The sequence below is a fragment of the Strix uralensis genome, chromosome 4, assembly GCF_047716275.1.
Source record: "Strix uralensis isolate ZFMK-TIS-50842 chromosome 4, bStrUra1, whole genome shotgun sequence".
Lineage (NCBI taxonomy): Eukaryota > Metazoa > Chordata > Aves > Strigiformes > Strigidae > Strix > Strix uralensis.
In genome coordinates, this window is record NC_133975.1 from 83,619,551 (window position 1) to 83,638,552 (window position 19,002).

The 19,002-nt window shown below is 36.8% G+C and overlaps 1 protein-coding gene across 4 annotated transcripts in view; it reads right to left on the reverse strand.

Annotated features, from left to right (window-relative positions):
- Positions 1 to 19,002, reverse strand: part of ARHGAP10 (Rho GTPase activating protein 10) — a 152,595-nt gene that overhangs the window by 73,800 nt on the left and 59,793 nt on the right. For all 4 annotated transcript variants that reach the window (XM_074867495.1, XM_074867496.1, XM_074867494.1 and 1 more), the window contains 8 exons: positions 18,631 to 18,732; positions 15,358 to 15,468; positions 13,221 to 13,325; positions 9,192 to 9,321; positions 7,390 to 7,496; positions 5,624 to 5,718; positions 1,747 to 1,828; positions 581 to 623 (listed from right to left, as the gene is read on the reverse strand). In XM_074867495.1, coding sequence (XP_074723596.1) covers positions 581 to 623; positions 1,747 to 1,828; positions 5,624 to 5,718; positions 7,390 to 7,496; positions 9,192 to 9,321; positions 13,221 to 13,325; positions 15,358 to 15,468; positions 18,631 to 18,732 — 775 coding nt within the window. The remainder of the gene's footprint in view (positions 1 to 580; positions 624 to 1,746; positions 1,829 to 5,623; positions 5,719 to 7,389; positions 7,497 to 9,191; positions 9,322 to 13,220; positions 13,326 to 15,357; positions 15,469 to 18,630; positions 18,733 to 19,002) is intronic.

A 19,002-nucleotide genomic window follows, 5' to 3' on the forward strand; every position in this document is an offset into this window, starting at 1 on the left:
CCAGCTTTAACCAACTATTTAATAAAAATTTTAAAAAAAAAGGCAAGCATAAATTGCCTGCTAATGCAAGAAGGATAACTGTTTTCACTCATATACTTTACTAACAGAAGAAAGCTAACATGATTTAAAGAAAGCCATCTCTTCTACTTCCATATTATGGTTTACATTTTAAATACATGCATTCAGGTTTTTTGCTGACCTTTATGTTCAGCTCTGATTGCTTTTAAAACCATACTTATGCATTCTAACAGATGTGTACACACAATCTGGATTAAGAAATTGTGATGCATTTACATACAAATTAACCCTTTTTTGAGTCAAATTTCAAGCATGAAGTAAATTGGCAAAAACAGACTGTTTCTCTAGTTTATGTCCAGTCCTACAATTCTTATGTATGTACTAAACTGCATTACTGTGAAAACCCGTAAGTTACAAAATCCACAAAATATATTCAGAACTCAAGATTAAAAAAAAAATCTTTAATTACATTGGATCCCCAGAAAACAATTTACCTTTGCCTTTCTCAGTTGCAAAAGGTTAAAAAAAAAAAGTCAGCTTTAATAGTAATTCAAATACTTACTTCCCTCTCGTTTTGCATTTGCTCTATTCAAATTGATGAACAGCTAACGCAAAAAGAGTAAAAAGACAGAAATTATTTTCAAGAATTTTATGAAACCAGAAACAAGACACCCCCAATCTTAATGCCCAGTGGGCACAAATACAGCTGTTTACAGCTAGAACGTATCACCTCTAACAGTAGGACCAGAGGTCCGTGCCCCTCAGAAAGTAGATAATTGCACTTTTTAAGGAGTGAAATTTTTTAAAAGTTCTCAACAAATACAGTTCCTTGGAGAGAAAAACAATGTTGGTTACAGCCACTGAAATTAACTGTGATTTACGTGCTCCATGTTCCTACGTTTCTCTGCATGTTAATTTCCCACAGATCAAGTTCACTCAGATCACTGTGAACTGCTTTTATGAATCCTGGGAGTCATGTCCCAGCTTGGCATTCCCAGAGGTTGTAAATTTACCGGGGAATCCAGTTCAGACAACATGTGATGGTAATAAACACCTCTGCAGATGAAACAAGATTTTTACAACAGTGATGTCAACAAAACCTACTGCTAAAATCCCCAGTAGCCAACTACTGGGGACAGACACACGATTGTGTCGTTGACTAGAAAACCCCATTATTTTTGGTCCACAAGACCAACATAATATTCGTGATAGTAAGAATAATCTGCTGTGTGTTTTAATTCTGCAGTTCAGACCCATTTTCTGATATGAACCAGAAACTAAGCAAATTCAAGTACAACTTCATTCCCATTGACAAGGATTTTTTTGATCTAGTTTAAAAAAAAAGTAATAATAATACCATATAACTAACTCATGCAAGTCTTGCCACTAGAATGCAGTATGTCAGCATAAGGCTAAGTAGACATGCTTAGAACTAGACATTTTGTAGAATACCAATATCATCACTGTGATGAGAAACCATTTATAAAAATCAATGCTGTCATTACAATGAAAAATATCTCATATCAGCATTAGCAGTTATCTATGCTGAGCTTTACTGAGTTACTCATCTCTCCTGAGTTTTATTTCATTTTTATATTTCCTCATTGAATCTATTGTTTTGCAAACTACATAATCCCAGTTTATTAAAGTATAAATGGGATCAGGAAGCAGAGGGTGAGAGAATTTCTCCATTACACTATAAATGAATATAAAAAAAATGACGCTTACAGCTTCTTTTCCATCCAAGGCTTCCATCCACAGCTTCCTGTCTTCCTCAGAAAACGCCTGCATGGTTACAGGAACTCCAGGCCTGCAAACCAACCACACAAAGTAATTGCATTTACCAGCAATCAAAAGAGTCTTGTCAAATTCTACTTCCAACTACAAGCTCATTGCCCTAAAAGTCAGGGTTAGTTTTTCTGCTTAATTACTGAACACTGCTCATCTTTAAAATAAAAGGTATAGAACTGATAATTACAGTAGGAAATAGGGAGGATAGGGAGCAAAAGGAAAATGAATGTAGCCTGCAAACTATTTATTTGAAAAAGCTCATTGTTGATAGCTTGTTGATTCCAATGCTTGCTGGGAGTCACTGAGTTTTCTTAACTCTAAATAAACTTGCTCTTGCATTGTTGTGTCGTTACACAAAAAACAGCATTTGTCAACTTATTCAATGTATAGTCTTCAGCTTTAGAGCAGTGACAATGATTACAGTTTTCCAGTAAATATCTTATAAAAAATAATCAAGTCTTAACACAGTATCTCATTACAAAACTCCACTATGATAACTTTCCTAAAAAGCAAGAACTGTGGGACATAGAGATTAGTGAACAGAGATTAACATAAATCTACTTTCATGTTTATATAATAGGAGACTAGAAAGAGTAATTGTGTGGTTCAGCACAGTGTACAAAGCAAGGAAAGGTAAAAGCAGAAGAGGTTATTTGGGTAATTATTTTTCTGCCAATTAAAAAGAATCATTATATTCACCCTGCCAATACTTCTGGCAAATTTATAAATCTCATTATATAGAGATGGATAGAAATGGAGAACTAATTCATAACATTCTCTCTCTCTCTCTTTTGTATTATATCTATCTTCAAGTAACAAAATAGCCGTAGGGGAAAATGTTATCTAAAAAGAGCAGCACAGAGAAAACCAACACAAATCCCACTTTTACTTAAAACTGTAACAGTCTATACAGCATGTTCATATTTTTACAGCTTGAGACATTTCCAGTTCGTTTTCACCTCACCATAAATTTTATCAAACCACACAATTTAATTGCAGTGTAAAATTCTATAGGTACAAATATCTCCTGCTCAAATCTCTTTTCAGACATGTGAGGACAAGGCATGCAGACACCCTCTAGCAAACCAATCTAAACTCAGGAGACCCAACTATAACTTTGGAGAAGAGCAGCAATCAAGCAAGTCATTCTCTTTTGATTAGCTAAAGCGAGTAGACTATTAAGCCATAAGAATGGAATCTCTTCTCAGTGATAGACATCGAGCTCTTTGAGTGGGTGAGGGAAGCCTTGCCTTAATTTCTGCAACTAATAATCTTTATGACTAAAACAAGCTAATATTGGTATTAGTAATAACAGTAAGAAAAGCAGCTTCTCAAGCCACACCAGCTTTTTTCAACATGAACTGGTCGTAGTAGCGTAGAGCTGCAACCATCATAAACATGCAAACAATCACTCGGTAGAAAAAAATATCCTAAGTAATCAGCCAAATTAACTAAAAATCCACATGCTCATTTGGTTTTTTTCTTGTCTACTTTCTTTTACTAGTTAATTATAACCGTCAAGGTATCAAAGAGTATCACCTAGAGGCAATACATCAAACTCGGTATATGCTGCATGAAACATTATTTATTTCTCTTCAAATTAAAGTCAAAAGAGACAAAGTCTTCCTTCCTCCTTGTCCTGTATCGGTAAAATTAAAATCTAAGTAGTATTTCAGAAGGATAATGCTCTTTATCAATAGAAGCTCTTTTTCCTACCCCAAAAAACCTCTGCTGTCTCCTTAAGATTTAAATTTCTCTATGTTTACCACTAGTGACCTCCAACTAAACATGATGGAGTACTAGAAACAGAAGAAACATCACTTTTCAGAGATTTAGCCATGATCCCAGCATCCTCAGAGCTTACAGTTTTAAGTATCTCAGCTTTCTTTTTAAAAGAAAAATCCATACATATTCACCCAGCTCCAAACTATGCTCAAGTCACACACAAGGCTGAATGTTTGATACTGAAAAATCCTTCCTAAAATTTTACAGTCTTGTCTCCTTCCACAGCATGAGAACAAAGAAAACCCCATGGCCAGCCATCAATCTGTATGTTATTTTTTAACTTGGACAAGCCAAGGGATAAGCGTGCCCTGAACTGATACCAAGGAAACAAGCTAATGGCCTGCAGCACAGAACTAATCTCCATGGGAACATCTCAGTACTACACACATATATTATTAAAAGAAAAGTGTCTGATATCAAGGTCACAGTGGACCAGTTGTGTCTATTATATCTGGACAGAAAGATGGATTAGGTTTTTCCCGCTTTTACCAAAGAAGAGAATGAAAAAGTGTTTTGCAGGATCAAGGAAACACTGCTCTCCATCCATCTCTGTTCAAACTCCAGATACCCTATAGAGCAGAGATGACACACGGAGGGGGATAGACTGACATTTCTCACAGTACTTTTTTAGCAACTTTATCAGACTCAGTTTGAAATCTGTTTTCGCACGGACCAATACACTGACCCAAGAGGAGCTGATGTCAGAAGTTTAAATCTTTGCTCCCTTTCCTACTGCTGAGACATGGTGTTAGAATAGTTAAGCCACATCCTCCTCGAATCAAAAATGCAAGTTCAAATAACGCTGTAGACTTGTGACAAATGCCACCTGAGCTGTAAATTAGTATCTCGGCATCTGCCACATGAGCTGGAAGTTTTTGGATGCCATGGTAATTTTGCATTCCTTTACCCATCGCTTGTTACAGGAAGAGGCGTGCCTCAGGCAGGCCAGTCTGACTGGCTGTGCAAGCTAGGCATAGCCTCTGGCCTAAGGCTGTGCACGTGTGTATCATCCTCATCACAGACATATCTGCAGACCACTAGCCATTGTAGGACAGAAGGGCCTGACTGCACTGGCCACACTGAATTTAAAATGAAGGGCTCTATGAATTTCATCAGAAAAAAACCAACCACCTATAAAACTTGAAGACTTGCTACATGATAAATCAGAATGCAATTAATTGGTATAAGGAAGGAGCAAATGTATTGGTTAAGAACAGCTCAGAAGGGGTGGATGCAAAAACTCAGCAACAGTCCACTAATTTATATCTAGTATTTAATGCTGTATATGATCCTGTTCTGCACAATCTGCACCAAAAGAACGTGGCATTACTACAGCTGTATTTATTTGCAGTACCCTATTAAGTTGGTTTCTTTCACCTTCATAAATGAAGGAAAACTACAATGCTGATGAAAAGCAATATTTATCATATTTTAAGATCCTTCTGGCGAAATAAATAAGCAATTCTTCTCTTTTGAAATAAAGCAACAAAATGGTGGTGTTTCAAAAAACACTGCAGTGGCAACAATGTTCAAGATGCACTAGATGATTACACCAGCTACAAAGAGCCTCAAAATCCCAATGATATCATTTGCAATCTAAGAATCCAGCATCAACCCTCAGCAACATGTCATTTTGGAAAACAAGCTTGTGATACAATATGGTCATGACTGTATGAATTATTACTGTGATCACAGTCTTTCAGTATAGCTATATGTACTTCAATTTAAGCCATCTTCGCTAGGATAACAGCAATTCATAATAGTTTCTCTAACTTTTTTTTCTGCTTTTCTTTTATGTGAGCTCAGACAATGTCTACATTTCAGTTTAGATCCTCCCTCCTGCTGCTGCTACACACAACTGAGGTAAAAATCCAGTGAGCCACAGTAGTGCTTGCCTGCTCCTCCGGTGACTATTTCCCATTGGCAGTCTGAACAAGCATTGAAAAAATAAGAAGAAAACACAACAGTAGTATTACAGTAATGTTAACTACTTCAAAAGAGTCCCTTCTAGTGTGTTTCATGAGCTTACCTGTCTGAAGCTTCTAAATCAAAACAGAATCGCCTGTCTGTAGTATCTATATTTCTTTTGGTACAATACGTAAGGACGAAGAGTTCCTCATCACCCTGTGAAAAGAAAATTTTTACATGCTTGACCCAGTAATAGAAAGCTTCAGTAAGGCAGCTATACAAACCAAGTGATGTAAATTTACATTAAAATAATGTGAAAAGCTATACTGAAAACTGACACTTCCAAAAGGATTTGCTCATGTTTGTCGTTCAGGTCTCCGTGCAATAGCACATAAATGCCACGGGACATAAATGCAAAAATATTGAGTCTATTTTAGCTGGTACTTCACAGCATGACACAGTACCACAGTAATTTAAGCTAACAAAAATATTTTGGCATAAAGATTTTGCATGTTACTATATAAGCACACAATGAGTGTAAAAGACTTCTATTTTATGTCAGACACAGCAATTTCCATAGTAAGTGCTATTGCTACAGTAACTAGAACAAACTAAGTGTACTTTAGTGTCTGTAATCTGTCTTACAGAACCAGTCCTTTCAAGACCAACCTACACTACAATCATATTTTACTCTGAAGTATTCAGCAATCAAATAATCTCATCTGTGAATGCTGCATGCATTGTACTGGATTTAATCAGGATTAACTGTACATTTTAATTATTTCTTGTCTTATTCAACATCTCCAGACACAGGAGGTTGTCACTGAAGGAGTACTTGCACTGTGGGTTTCAAAATGGGAGATCTTTTAATACAGCAAAAATGGCTTCGTAAGTGTTTTAGGATGCCAAATGCTTACACACATACTATATTAACCAAAATGGCTTATTACAATTAGAGTAAATCATGATAAAAAATTCATAGAAGTACTGAAATGATTAAGGAAGCCAAATGCCACTAATTCTCAGTATGGCAGGTTTTCCAGAGCTTTTGAAAGATTCTTCCAAATTCAATATATTTGTAAATATACACAGCCCTCAAAATTATGAAAGCCATCTCCCCTCTGCTCAGACTAATGGGATATAATACCCTGATGAAATGCCAACAATGTGATTTTCTAACCAAATTTGGAGATAGGGCAGGGTGCTGCATTTACACAAATATCGACTCAAGCGTTATTTTCCAGCTTCAGATATCCTTCTTCCTTGCAACAAAATGCATTTCATCCATATTAATACACTCATTTAACGCGTCATTTCTGAAAGTGCTGAGTGCCCTCAATTCCCAACTATTTCAATAGGAATTAAAGCCATTTAAAGATCAACAGAGTCCTGGGTCTTGAATATTTCAGATGCTATCAAAGATATCTGAAATTACATTCAGTTGTCAGTACAAATTATATTCCTATTAAAACCCTCTTTTCTAGGCCCTCTTCTAGTACTTACATCTCATATTGCTGAAAGAAAAATCTGACTGGAGCATGTAAGAGAGAAATTTCTAAGTCTATTATATTTTCCTGATTTATATTTTAACAAGTTAAATCCCTCATGGATAAACCAGATTCTAAATGGTGAAACACTGCATTTTATCTGTATCATATTCTCTGGTCTTCTAAAAGGAAGCAACTGAAAAGTCTGCAGAATTCTTATCTATTAATCCATCCGTTACTTTAGGTTAATGTCCTTAAATGGCAGACTGAGTTACATGCAGAAAGAATTTTAAAAAGGGCAAAGAGGTAGAGAGGGAAATTACTTGACACATCTTATCTGACACATCCTCTGATCTTGATACAGGGCAAGTGTAAGAGTAGAATATAAAAATATACTTACAACTTTCCCTCCCGATCTGTGTTCAAATGGGATCATGGTGAACTTCTTTGTATCCTTCCTATACGTGCAATAGTGCTTCACCCAACTGGAACCAAAGGGAGCAGGCCCTACATAAAACAAAATCATTAAACAGTATGTACTTTTTCCCATTTGTGTGTTTTCTTCTCCTGCTTTCCAAAATGATACTTAAGAGTCCTACTTAATTCCTAATAATACAGCATTTAAAACAAAGGTATGAATTAAGAACATTATACAAAGTAATACAAACGTTAACCAGTGCTTACTATTCTAGAAACTGATATATGTAGTACTTCATATTTATGCTTAATGACAAATGGAAATAATTATTAACGTATCTTTGTCTCACTACTACGGACAAAATAAATTTCCCCTATAAAATAAATATCCCTTGGAAACTTTATTTAAGCAGAACATGGAAATCTAGTTTTACACCTCGTAACTTGAGGCTAAATAACCACAGATTAATGCAGCTGTGTTGCAAGCTCTACATTATCTGCTGATAACGGTCTGATCACATTTTCTGACACCAAAACTCACTCTTAACTCTATTCATCAGTGCACACTCTACATAAAACACACTCACTTAAGAGCCCAGCCTACTGCATACAGTATTAGGGAGATTTGCACCATAACGTTAACCGTTAAAACTTGGGATTCTGACTGACCCTCTGTATCTCCTCACTTCTATTATTTTTTTTTTTTCCAAAAAAGTAAAAGGTCTGCAAAGGACTTTTCTCTTTTGAAAGACTCTGCCCCAGAGTATCAGGGAAGCCTTTCATGAGCAGCTCGAGCTGACAGGGGATTTCACTGCTCCTAACCTGGAAGGACTCACTGCCCAGTTCCTCCCCAACTCAGCTTCAGGCATACCCACACCTTCTGAATCCTTTCAGCTGATTCTAAAGCTCACGATGACCAAGACCAGCAAACTGATCTCACAGAATAACGATTTTTCTTATTTTTTACTGCTAGTTCTCTTAAAACATGTTCCTGAACACTAATACCAATGTTTCCATCAAGAATGTTGTAGTCTTCAATTTGTGAAACATTTTGCAGAATTCTTTACTTGAGCAGTAATTAATTAAACATCATAAAAGTAAAATCTCACATCAGAATAACAAGCTTTCTATAAGACACATATCTAAAAAATATGATTTACGCAAAATGTTTTTTTTTAAAAAAAATAAACTACTTTGTAGTCATTCCTTCAGCAGTAAGAGCTCTGCATCTTACTCAGTTTTTTTACTAGAGTGAGAAAGATTTATAAGTGTTCAAAGTATTGACAGGATACGTGTGACATGCACCTTCACAGCAAGGTTTTCAACGCTAGATGCCTAGCATATAGCCTGCTTTATTTGACACTATGATGATAATTATTTAACGAAAGCGTATCACTGAACCAAGGAAATGACAGTCGATTTCATCATACTAAACTAGCCCAATTTTCAGAGGCTAATTTGACAACTCACATTGTTGTCTGACAACAAATGTTTGACAGTTCTAGGGAAGGTCATTAGTAAGGGGATTAAAAATAAGATGAAATACATCCTTTGGTCAAATAAAACTTCCCTGAATTCAGTCACCTTCGCTAAGAACTGTCACACTTGCAGCACCATGCTCTTTTTATGAGCCATGGTAACACTGCCATTAGAGACTCTGAACATTTACTCAGATGACTCTGTTTAATAAACCGTAAATTCTTTGCGCCTTCATGTTACCTGTAGAAATAAGACTTGCCTGTATGCACAATATCGGTACTACAGGAATACAAGAATACACCTTACTTTTTTCCTGTACATAGAGATAGCCTTCCATTGTGAAGTGATTTGCTCTTTTATGTTCCTGAGGATTTCTTCTGATCTTGTTCATGAGCTCCTCTACTTCTGACCTTGTTCCTTCAAAACGATTTCGTGTCTAAAACAAGACAGCAAAAACCCATTAGTAGAGAGGGTGGAAGAAAAGACTTGCTCTTCCTGACAGATAGAAGTTATAATAATTATTTATAAAATGAGAGAATGATTCAGGCCATTTTAGGATGGTCAGTGCACAATTTCCATATGCGTTTACTCTTCAAGTTTTCTGGTATTCTTCAAAATTAAAGTGTGGTTTAGATATTAGCTGTTGCAACTGTGGAAAGCACACAAAGATTGCCACAGTAGATTTCTAAAACAGTGCGCTGACCTGTTCAGAAAGTAGTGAAATACTGAGTACAAAATTACTTTAGATTTGAATATTCAAGATTCCTTAGAAAAATATTGCTACAGATGTTTGCTTAATTTACTAGTTGTCAGGAAAGAAAGGATTTTTTGTGGTTATTGAGAAAAAGTGACAGGAAAGTCACCAACAATGTATATACATTGAGACTATACACATGTTAAATGTTTTGATCACACACAAGCAGAAGCATGCAAAAAAAAAAAAAACACCCAAACCCCAGAGTCCAGTTGACTATTATTTCTCAATGTCATCCCAAAGTTTGCCAGCAGCCACAAGAGAAATATTTCTTAGAATATTATTAAAAACATTCAGAAAGTACCACACTGTCCACAAATTATACAATAGGACTACACAAAATATCAGAGCAGCTCATACCTGACACAAGAAACTCTTCAGTTTGGTCTGAAGAACACTTGGCAATTGGCCAGTAAGCAAATAACAAAACCAAAAGAATCATGGTAATACCTAGCTTTCTCCGCATACTCACTTGCCCAAATTGCACAAACTGAAAACATACCTTTAAATTCCAGGCTAGTATTTTCCTCAGTTTCGAGGAAAACACATACTTCCAGGTGCACACTTATGTGTCTTGTTGCTTTTTGAGGTGATCTTTATTTTTCTGAAAATGGATGAGCTTCTGAAAATGCTGCCTAACCCATTTCATTTTTTTCCCCAGGACAAGCATACAGTTGCATACACTGACAAATATATCATGAATATAAACAAGTATCCATTCTTGTACACGGACAGTTAACACTATGTTTCTGACTGGCCATTTGTACATGCAAATTCCAGATTTATGTGTGGAAGGAGTTTATTCATGGGCACAAACACAGTCCATGCAAGCTGGTCACAGCAGCCACTCATACCCCTATGTTTTGTAGAGAAAAGCAGCAGATATTCTTTAGGGGATAACTAAGAACAACTACCACCCCTCCTCCAGGCAAAACAACTGCTCTAGAACCCTCCCCATATCTGTCATCTTAATTTCAGGTCACATCTGCTCACAAATTTTGGAGTTAGACCCTGCACATAAATTCATTTCCAAGGCTTCAAACAATTTTTTAAGTTTCTTTTCCTAATTTCCTAGAAGAGCTGTATTAAAAAAATATACTCTGTACTCAGGACAAAGGCAAAAAAAACAACAGCAACAGATTGCTCATACCTAAAACTTCCTGTCTGAGCACTGATCACTTTGAGGTTAGATGTTTTAAGTGATCCTGCCAGAGTCTTTCTCTTAGCTATGCAGGGATCAGAAATACAAGTGTGTGAAATGCACCCTGGGAGTGGCGGGATGGAGCACCACAGGCTCTGGAAACCTCAAGAAAATTTCTGTCTCCCTCTGCGCTGTGACAAAGCTGAGCTTAACCAGGAGTCGACCACAGCTGCTGCACCAGTGTGGCTATGCCTCCTTTTCCCAGGGGAGGCCAGGTTTGCTTGTGGGGCAGGAGAAGGTCAAGGCTGCAAGGATCCTTGTGTGGGGTTGGGCACAGAACTGAGATAACAAGAGAAAAGTCCTGGTAGTCTGGGGGAACTATTTCGAGATGCAGGATTTTTTACAAGTGAATAAGACTGTTGGAAGAATCAGTATACTGGAGCTTGGGCTACAGGGCTGGGGTGGCTCTTATTTTTTTTTCCTCTTTCATTTGGGGAAGGGGGGGGGGGGGTGGGGGTGGAGAGAAAATCCACAGCATGATTCCCAAAGCAAAGACAACCTGAATGAAAGGGAAGGCAATTACTACAGCTACGCTGGCAGCTCTCAAATCATTCTCCATATCCAGCTAGGCTCTCTGTACTGAATCTTGTACCCTTCAATTTCTAACATGTCAATCCAGTGTTCTGCCAGCAGCTCAGCTGTACCATAGCCAAGACTTAGTTCATTTTTCTTTGGGATGTTTTGTTCATCTTCAACACAGTGAAGGATGTGTCATGTCCTCTCAGGATCTTTTCATATGCTTCCTTCTATTCTCCTCTTACCTCAGAGAGTTGTTAAGTCTTGCCTCCTTTCTCTCTACAGCTTTTTGAAATCCAGGTCATTCTTTCTATCTATTCATGAAAGTTGAACTGCAATGCTCAATCTCTTTTGGATTTCCTGGGGCACACTATAATACCATTCAGTCAATTGAAAATGCAGCTGTTGAGATTAGCTTGCTTTCTTATTGCTCATCACTTCTTAAGACCACTTCACTGCCTCTTTTCCATTTGTAATCTGAAATCCAGCTCTTCAAAAAACTGTATCCCAGCTTCCCTCTCAAGTTTCATTTCTTGCTCATCTTGCATCAGCTCCCTTCTATCCACTGCAGCTCCACACTGCTCCTCACTCTGTTAAGCTAAGCAGTCAAAAGAAGCAAGTCTGTCCTCAAATTTCCTCCAGAAGCACCGACTTCTGCCATGAAAATCTGCTTATGAAGTTACCACTACTCAGTTCCCCTACCCAAACCAAACAAGAGCTCAAGAGGAAACTTGAGACTTAAACATACGGGAAGAAAATTAAAGGAATGGTATCATGACACATGAATCATATCACTATGTATTACAACTGTAATCCTCTCTTCCACCTTCCCGCCTCCCTGCTACTGCCTGCTAGTTAAGCTATTTCTAAAAATAGACTGAAACCTCTGAGAAGTAGTTTCTGTGTCTTAATTCCAGGTGCCCTTAGAGGTCAACAAAACAGACACACCACCATGAATTGCTTGTTTGCAATAGGTACATGGTTTGTTCCCTACCAACGGGCCTCTGGCACATCCAAGTTGCTCTGAGTGAGTTTTATTCTTCAACAAATCTCAAGGAAGCAAATAGACCACTTGACCAATGATGTCATCAGTCCCATTGCTTCAGCCTGTCACCTTGCTTCCTATTCTCCCAGTCCTGAGTGGATCATGCCAGGCAATTTGGTGTGAGGGTACACTGACTAGTGGTGGGCCCCCGTTAGCCTACCCTTGAAGGACCACATCTTTTTGTCAAATATGCCAGGGGTGCTAACAACCAAGTCTCCTTATACAGTTCTGCACCCCAAGCCAACAGGGATGTTCTTGCCTGAAAAGGCTGCTTCAAGACAAACAGAAACTCCAAGTCACACTGCTGGCAGAGATGCCAAAAAAAAAAAATCTGGTAAGCCCAGCTGTTGTTCTTTCTTTTTCTTAGTTATGGAAAATACAGCCCTTATCGAGCAATGACCCTCAGACATGACCACCACATACTTGATTTCAAGCACACCTAAAACACTGAGAACCTTGGCACTCCATTACCTATTCTCTGAATTCTCCAGTGTTGTATGCATTTTAACAGACTTCATTGGGTTTTAAATTCTTTCATGATAGTACTTGTGCTATGTGTCTATAAAACACTGGAAAAAGGAGTGGGGGCCTTTTACTTGGTGTTTATTTTTTAGAGGAGCATTAAAAATGATGAAGAACTCACTGGAATTAGTGACGATTTGTTCCATGATGTGGCTGGTTAGCCAGGAGATGGCACTATATTCCCAGGCAATGCACTAGCACCGGGGAACGTAGTGACAATAGAGATACTGTATATACAGTAAAGTGTGTGATTTCACTCAAAAATTAGAAAAGGCATAGATATTAATATCAACTTACATTTTGTATATTTATCTGCAGGGTCATTTTATAATGATTGAAGTCTTTAGCAAGTTCATATCCCTGATGATAGAAAGTGAACAAACCCTGAAAAAATGATAGCACCTGAAATACAAACAAAAAACGTGTTAGAATGAAAAACTCAATTTACCAGAATATGATTGCTGCACGTAGACTGTCTTGGAAAGACTAGAGATGACAAAATGATTATTTTTAGGCAAATTTCCGCTAGTGCCTACAGTTTATGAATACTTATTTAGATCCAAATGATCAGCTACGTATGTAGACATTTTTGGGTGGCCCTGTCTCAACTGATCTCTAATTTAAATTTGACCACAGTCAATGTATACTGCCTATCTCCCAAACTTTCCCATGTAATGTTTTCCTACAGCTGCTCTGATACCAATGATGTCTGGAATAAGTATTTGTGCTCAAGGAGGTAACAATCAGTCTGCCTTTTAGTCACCATTTCCTGGTCATTCCCCTCCCTGCTAATGACCACGTTGAGATGACTTTCATAACAGAGTCAACTGGTTTGTTCGAAGAATGACACTTTCCCTGCAGTATCTTTACCCATCACTGATCTTTGTATGCAGATCTGACCCTCCATCAGAACTGGGAAATGTTGCAGTTTCTGACTTCAGTGTTTCAATGTAAACGAATGAATGAGTGCTATCATACTGGAAATAGGGTGAGGCGCAGTACTTCCTACCTCTCCTGTTTGGTTCAGGTTGTTGCAAAGAAGCAAGTGACACAGGAAAGAACTCTCTTTATTAAAGAGAACAAAGAATGTATTTAATAAAGTCTGAAGCCAAAAATGTAAAAAAAAAAAATGCAAAAGGAGAACAGGACAAGAATTTTATACTAAATAATTTAGGTTTACTACCCTAGTGTAAACTTCAAATATAAATTGACCAAAAAAGTTCAGTCCCATCCAGAGGAAGCTTCCAGAAAAGAGAAAGGGACATGTTTCAAAAACATAATTTGAAGATTCATTACTCTAGTCTGGCTCTGAGGAAACTTCAGATGGTTTGAAACACAACAACAGAATACAAAACTATTTAGAATTTAAAAAAAAAAAAATTAAAAAACTAGAAATTTTTTTAAAAAGCAATCAAAAACCAAACAAAAAGCACCAACACATCAACAACAAAAAATCTCACACCATTTTTCACAACATTTTCCCATTCCTTGAACAATGCTAATACATTTAAAGCAATTTATTCCCACTTAAGGATTTTAACAATTTTTTCATATGGGAATAAGCTATATTAAAATACAACTCTCATTAACTCCATAATGACTATTTTGATTAGGGTCATTTGGGACTTTTTTCATTATTACATTAAAATAATTGTCAGAATAAAAAGACAGACTAGGTCCAAAAACACAGACTTCAGAGCACGAGTGAATGGAAGTCACTTCTACAGTCCATCCTCTCTTTATCTCAGTATTACACTTACCATTCTCTTGTTGTTGCATAAAGTTGCATTTGTACTACAAAGCTAAAGCACATCTCAGAAAATTTTAGGATAAGCTCTTTTCAGATATTTAAGTAAGTCTGGTCAGTACATGTATGATTTTCACTGAAATTCAGTGGAATCCCTTGATTTCTGCACAGCTTCAACTGCAACTGAAATCAAACCTATCAGACTACCTGATAATGAGCTTTTTAACCAGCAGCACCCTCTTAATTTATATCTGCACTTCTTCACCAACAGGCCTCTAAGTGCAACCTTCACATTGAAAATGAAATTCCTTACATTAGTCAGGAATAACATTTCAGTGGTTAAAAAAAAAATTGCAAAAAGTCTGATGCCTTGTCTTGAATCCTCTATTCTAACTTACACCATAAATCAAGGGGTTTGCAGTACAGCACAAGGTTTCACACATTTTCTGAAAATCAGCATCAACAGATCCAAATCAACTGTAATTACTGAGGTAAAATTTGAGATGCCTGGGTTAAGTGTATCTGTACTAGGAATTTGCACAGGTGTAACAAGAGTGCTTTAAATTCTGTTAAGTCACACAATTGCATAAGTTTCCCCAGAAAACATAGCTCCTTGGCTTTTGTCCAATTGCATTCCCTCTCCATCCCCTATGAATTACAGGGTAGGCTGAATTCTCTGGTACTTACAGGTTCCACACACTCAAATTTCTTCCGCTCCTGTATCTCTTGCAACTTGCATACATACTCGAGTGACAGCTCATAGAAGTGTTTTCTATTCTGCTCCACTTGGTTATCTGCCTGCACACAGAATACAGCTAATGAAGTTTCAAAGACATTTTGTAGACAGCTTCAAAATGACACATGTATAGCATACAAGTGGCAAGCAATAAGATAATTTTCTCCAGACTGGGATTTGTTGCTTTACAACACAGCTCATTCATTTACTTTTAAATGGTAGTAGCAATTCCCTTTTACTAGATAATGTATGTTGTTTTGAATCATGAGGCTAAATTTTTAGAAACATTGCAGTAACACCTCTTCGAGCTTCTTTTTTACAGAATCCAAGCCAAATACATCAGAGCAAGTACTTGTGCACTGTTTTAATAGCATTGAAAAGGTGCCTGCCTACACAGAGAGAGGGAGCTAGCAGCCTCTTCCATCAGAAAAGGGGGAAGTCACCTCGCCAGTCAAATTTAGGAATGTTACTGTTGAAATCCAGACTGTTGGTACTGTAAGCTTTATTCTATAACGCAAATAACTGCTGTAAATACACAGTACTGTACCTGTGCTCACTCTGACCAGCAAGAAAAGCAATTAAAAAAAATATTCCCTTATTGGTAAGACACTTCACAAGTTTCCGCAGAGCATCAAATATTTAAAAATGCCTTATTAGCTGCCACTGATTTTTAGCTCAGCTTTGCTGAAATGCCAACAACATATTGATGGGGAACAGTTATATTTCAGCTGCCATTCATCTGTACATAAATATTTAACTTCCTAGCATATATGTATTATTTCATTAAGTTATTATTTAAGGTACATGTGCCCTCATTAAATTATGACTCATCAAGAACTGGGCAATGGAAACCTTTATTAAAATACATTAAAGTAAGGCTACAAAGGGATACTCAAAGTAATTAACACTTAGTCTTTGCCCCTGTGACAATACCAAACACTTCTACACTAAATTACAAAAGGGAACGGAGAAAGGGTTAGGTGAAAGGACCAGACTTAATATCATACACTCTCTTAAATTACTGAGACTGTATCTTTCAGGCAGAACAGTGACTACTATGCTTTAAGAGGATAAGTCAAATTAGCTTTAAGACAGTTTTCCCTTAAGACAGGCTTTGCTTTGCTGCTCTGTGCTAGAAACCTGTCAGCAGTTAAAGGGGCACAACAACAAATGCCATTAAAAAAATAAGCACTGATATGCACATCAGTAAGAAAACATGTTCCAAAATGCCATTTCATTGCATCCTATAAACCATGCAACACAGGAATTGAGTTGGCAGCAAAGCTTCTAATGATATAGACATGTACTGAAGGGTAGCAACAGAAAAAGACTATGAAATGGGTCTCCTAGGACATCTGGCTAATCGATAGTAAGACTGCCCTATATATACACCAAAGCCCCACACAAGCCTGTTTCTATCTATCTTCTTTGGTTTTCGATTGTTAATTGTCCTGGTTGCCTCCCCCGCCCCCAAAGAACACAATACCCAACACAGCCGTTTTATCAACTCCTCTCAGTTCCCCTGTAAATAAATTATCACATCACTCTCCAGTTTTTTGAGGCATGAGCTTCCCCGTGCACCCAGCAAGTTTGCTCACTGTTGCATTGTACTTTGTGTACTGCCAAAGAAATAGAGAAGACACACACCATGCCTCAGTGAAATTTTAGGAATATCCCTCCACTAAGAGAGTCAAAAGCTATGTCAGTGTAAGACACGCTCCACAACATGGCATGTTTTTCATCAAATTTTTGTCACATTTATACCTGCATCCTTTATTTACTCCAGTTAGGAACTGACACAACTAGCAATGTCTAATACTAAATTAGGAAGCTCCTGTGCAGTTATAGGCACCTATTTTCTAAGCTTCTGTAACAAAGTTTTTCCTATTTAGCACTCTGACAATATGCTGCAAGTCCCTTTTCTTTTAATTGCTTATACATTTATACTCCAAAATTAAATGCACAAATGAAAGCACATGACTGAAGAATTTCAGAATTTTGCTCATGAAACTTTGAAGGACATTTAAAATATATCTATTTGCTCATTCTAGTCTTCACATGTGCTTTAAAACTTCAGACTATATTTGATACTGCTTCAAAATACCTCTTGCAGGCATTTTGTATTTTTCCATTGAGGTTAGGTCTCATTTCAGACTTTGAGATATGGTTCCAAATATCATCAAGAGATCATAATTAATACTCTTTCATGTTTTCTGCATCAAGTTCTTTGGCAGCTGATCAATTTGGTAAAAGTACAGGTCCTGACACATGAGCAATGCCCATTAATTTCACTGGGACAACTCAACTCCCCCAAAGACACTTGTTTATGCATATGAGGGCCTATGTTGCAAATACAGCATTGAGAAGTAACATCCTAGTAAAACTCAAGAACAATTAGAGTTCTTAAGTTCCTAGCTAGCTTGCCAGTTAAATTAACCATTTTTATGAAGAATGGCAGAAATTATTTGTGGTGGGGTAGAGGGCAGTGAGAAGAGTTCTCTCCGAGGAAAACGTTAAGTGTTTAATGATACAAGGTATTAACAGACTAAACATTAATAATTCTGACATAATTACATTTCCCTGAAAAAAAAATCCTTCTACCTGCAGCAAGTTTGCAAGATTTCTCTGCTGTCTTCTCACATACAGTTTGCTGTTGCTCCAGGAATAAAAGCTATTACAAATAAGGATGATGATAATAAACCCACAGGGACAGAAGGAATGCCAGGCAAAACAGATCTGTTTATAAGTTAGAAATTGTCAAACTTTTTTGTAGCATTACTTAAAAAAAAAAAAAACACGCATAGATCTTCAAAACATAAAAAAAAAAAGGCACAAAAACACTTTCTTCAGGAATACAAGTCTTGCTGTACTTTGCATTAAGCACTAACACAGGACACTTAGCCAATACAACGCAATGTAAATTACATATATGGTAAAGCCTCATAAGAAATGCTGAGTTTTTCACAATACACTTGTACTTTGCAATTCCCTTAATTATATAAAAAAAAACTAACATGATGTTCAGTACTTCATACACACGCCAAGTAAAGCCAATTCAGAAAATGGTAGGGGTACACCACTAAGTTCAGCAAATACTGATTTTGTCACCAACCTTTCCAGCTGACAAATTTTTCTTTTTCGAATGCTGGTTTTGCATTTGCATAAAATATATTTACCTATTAAAAAGCCTTTAGCCTGCATTAAAAAAAGAGAGGTAACCATACCTCTTGTAATTGTAGCTCTTTCTTCTTAGCTGATAAATTCAAATGTTTTTCTAACAAACTGTAGTTCTTCTCTGTCTCTTTATCAAACTTTTTCTTTTCCTCCTAGACACAGAAACAAAGAAAAAATTCATTTATACATAAAAATGTAAAACAAAGCATCCTTCCTTCTTCTTTTAAAATTCTACTTCATCAGAATCAAACAGAAACAATCACAGCTTCAATAACTAAGGAGAAGTATGTTTCCAACTCACTTTTAAAATTAACTTAAAGGTTAACTTGAAATTAAATTCCATTGTATCATTATAGTGAAGCTTATCACACAAATGCTTACATCTTCTAAGTTAAAAAAGACAAAAAAAAACCCAACTCTTC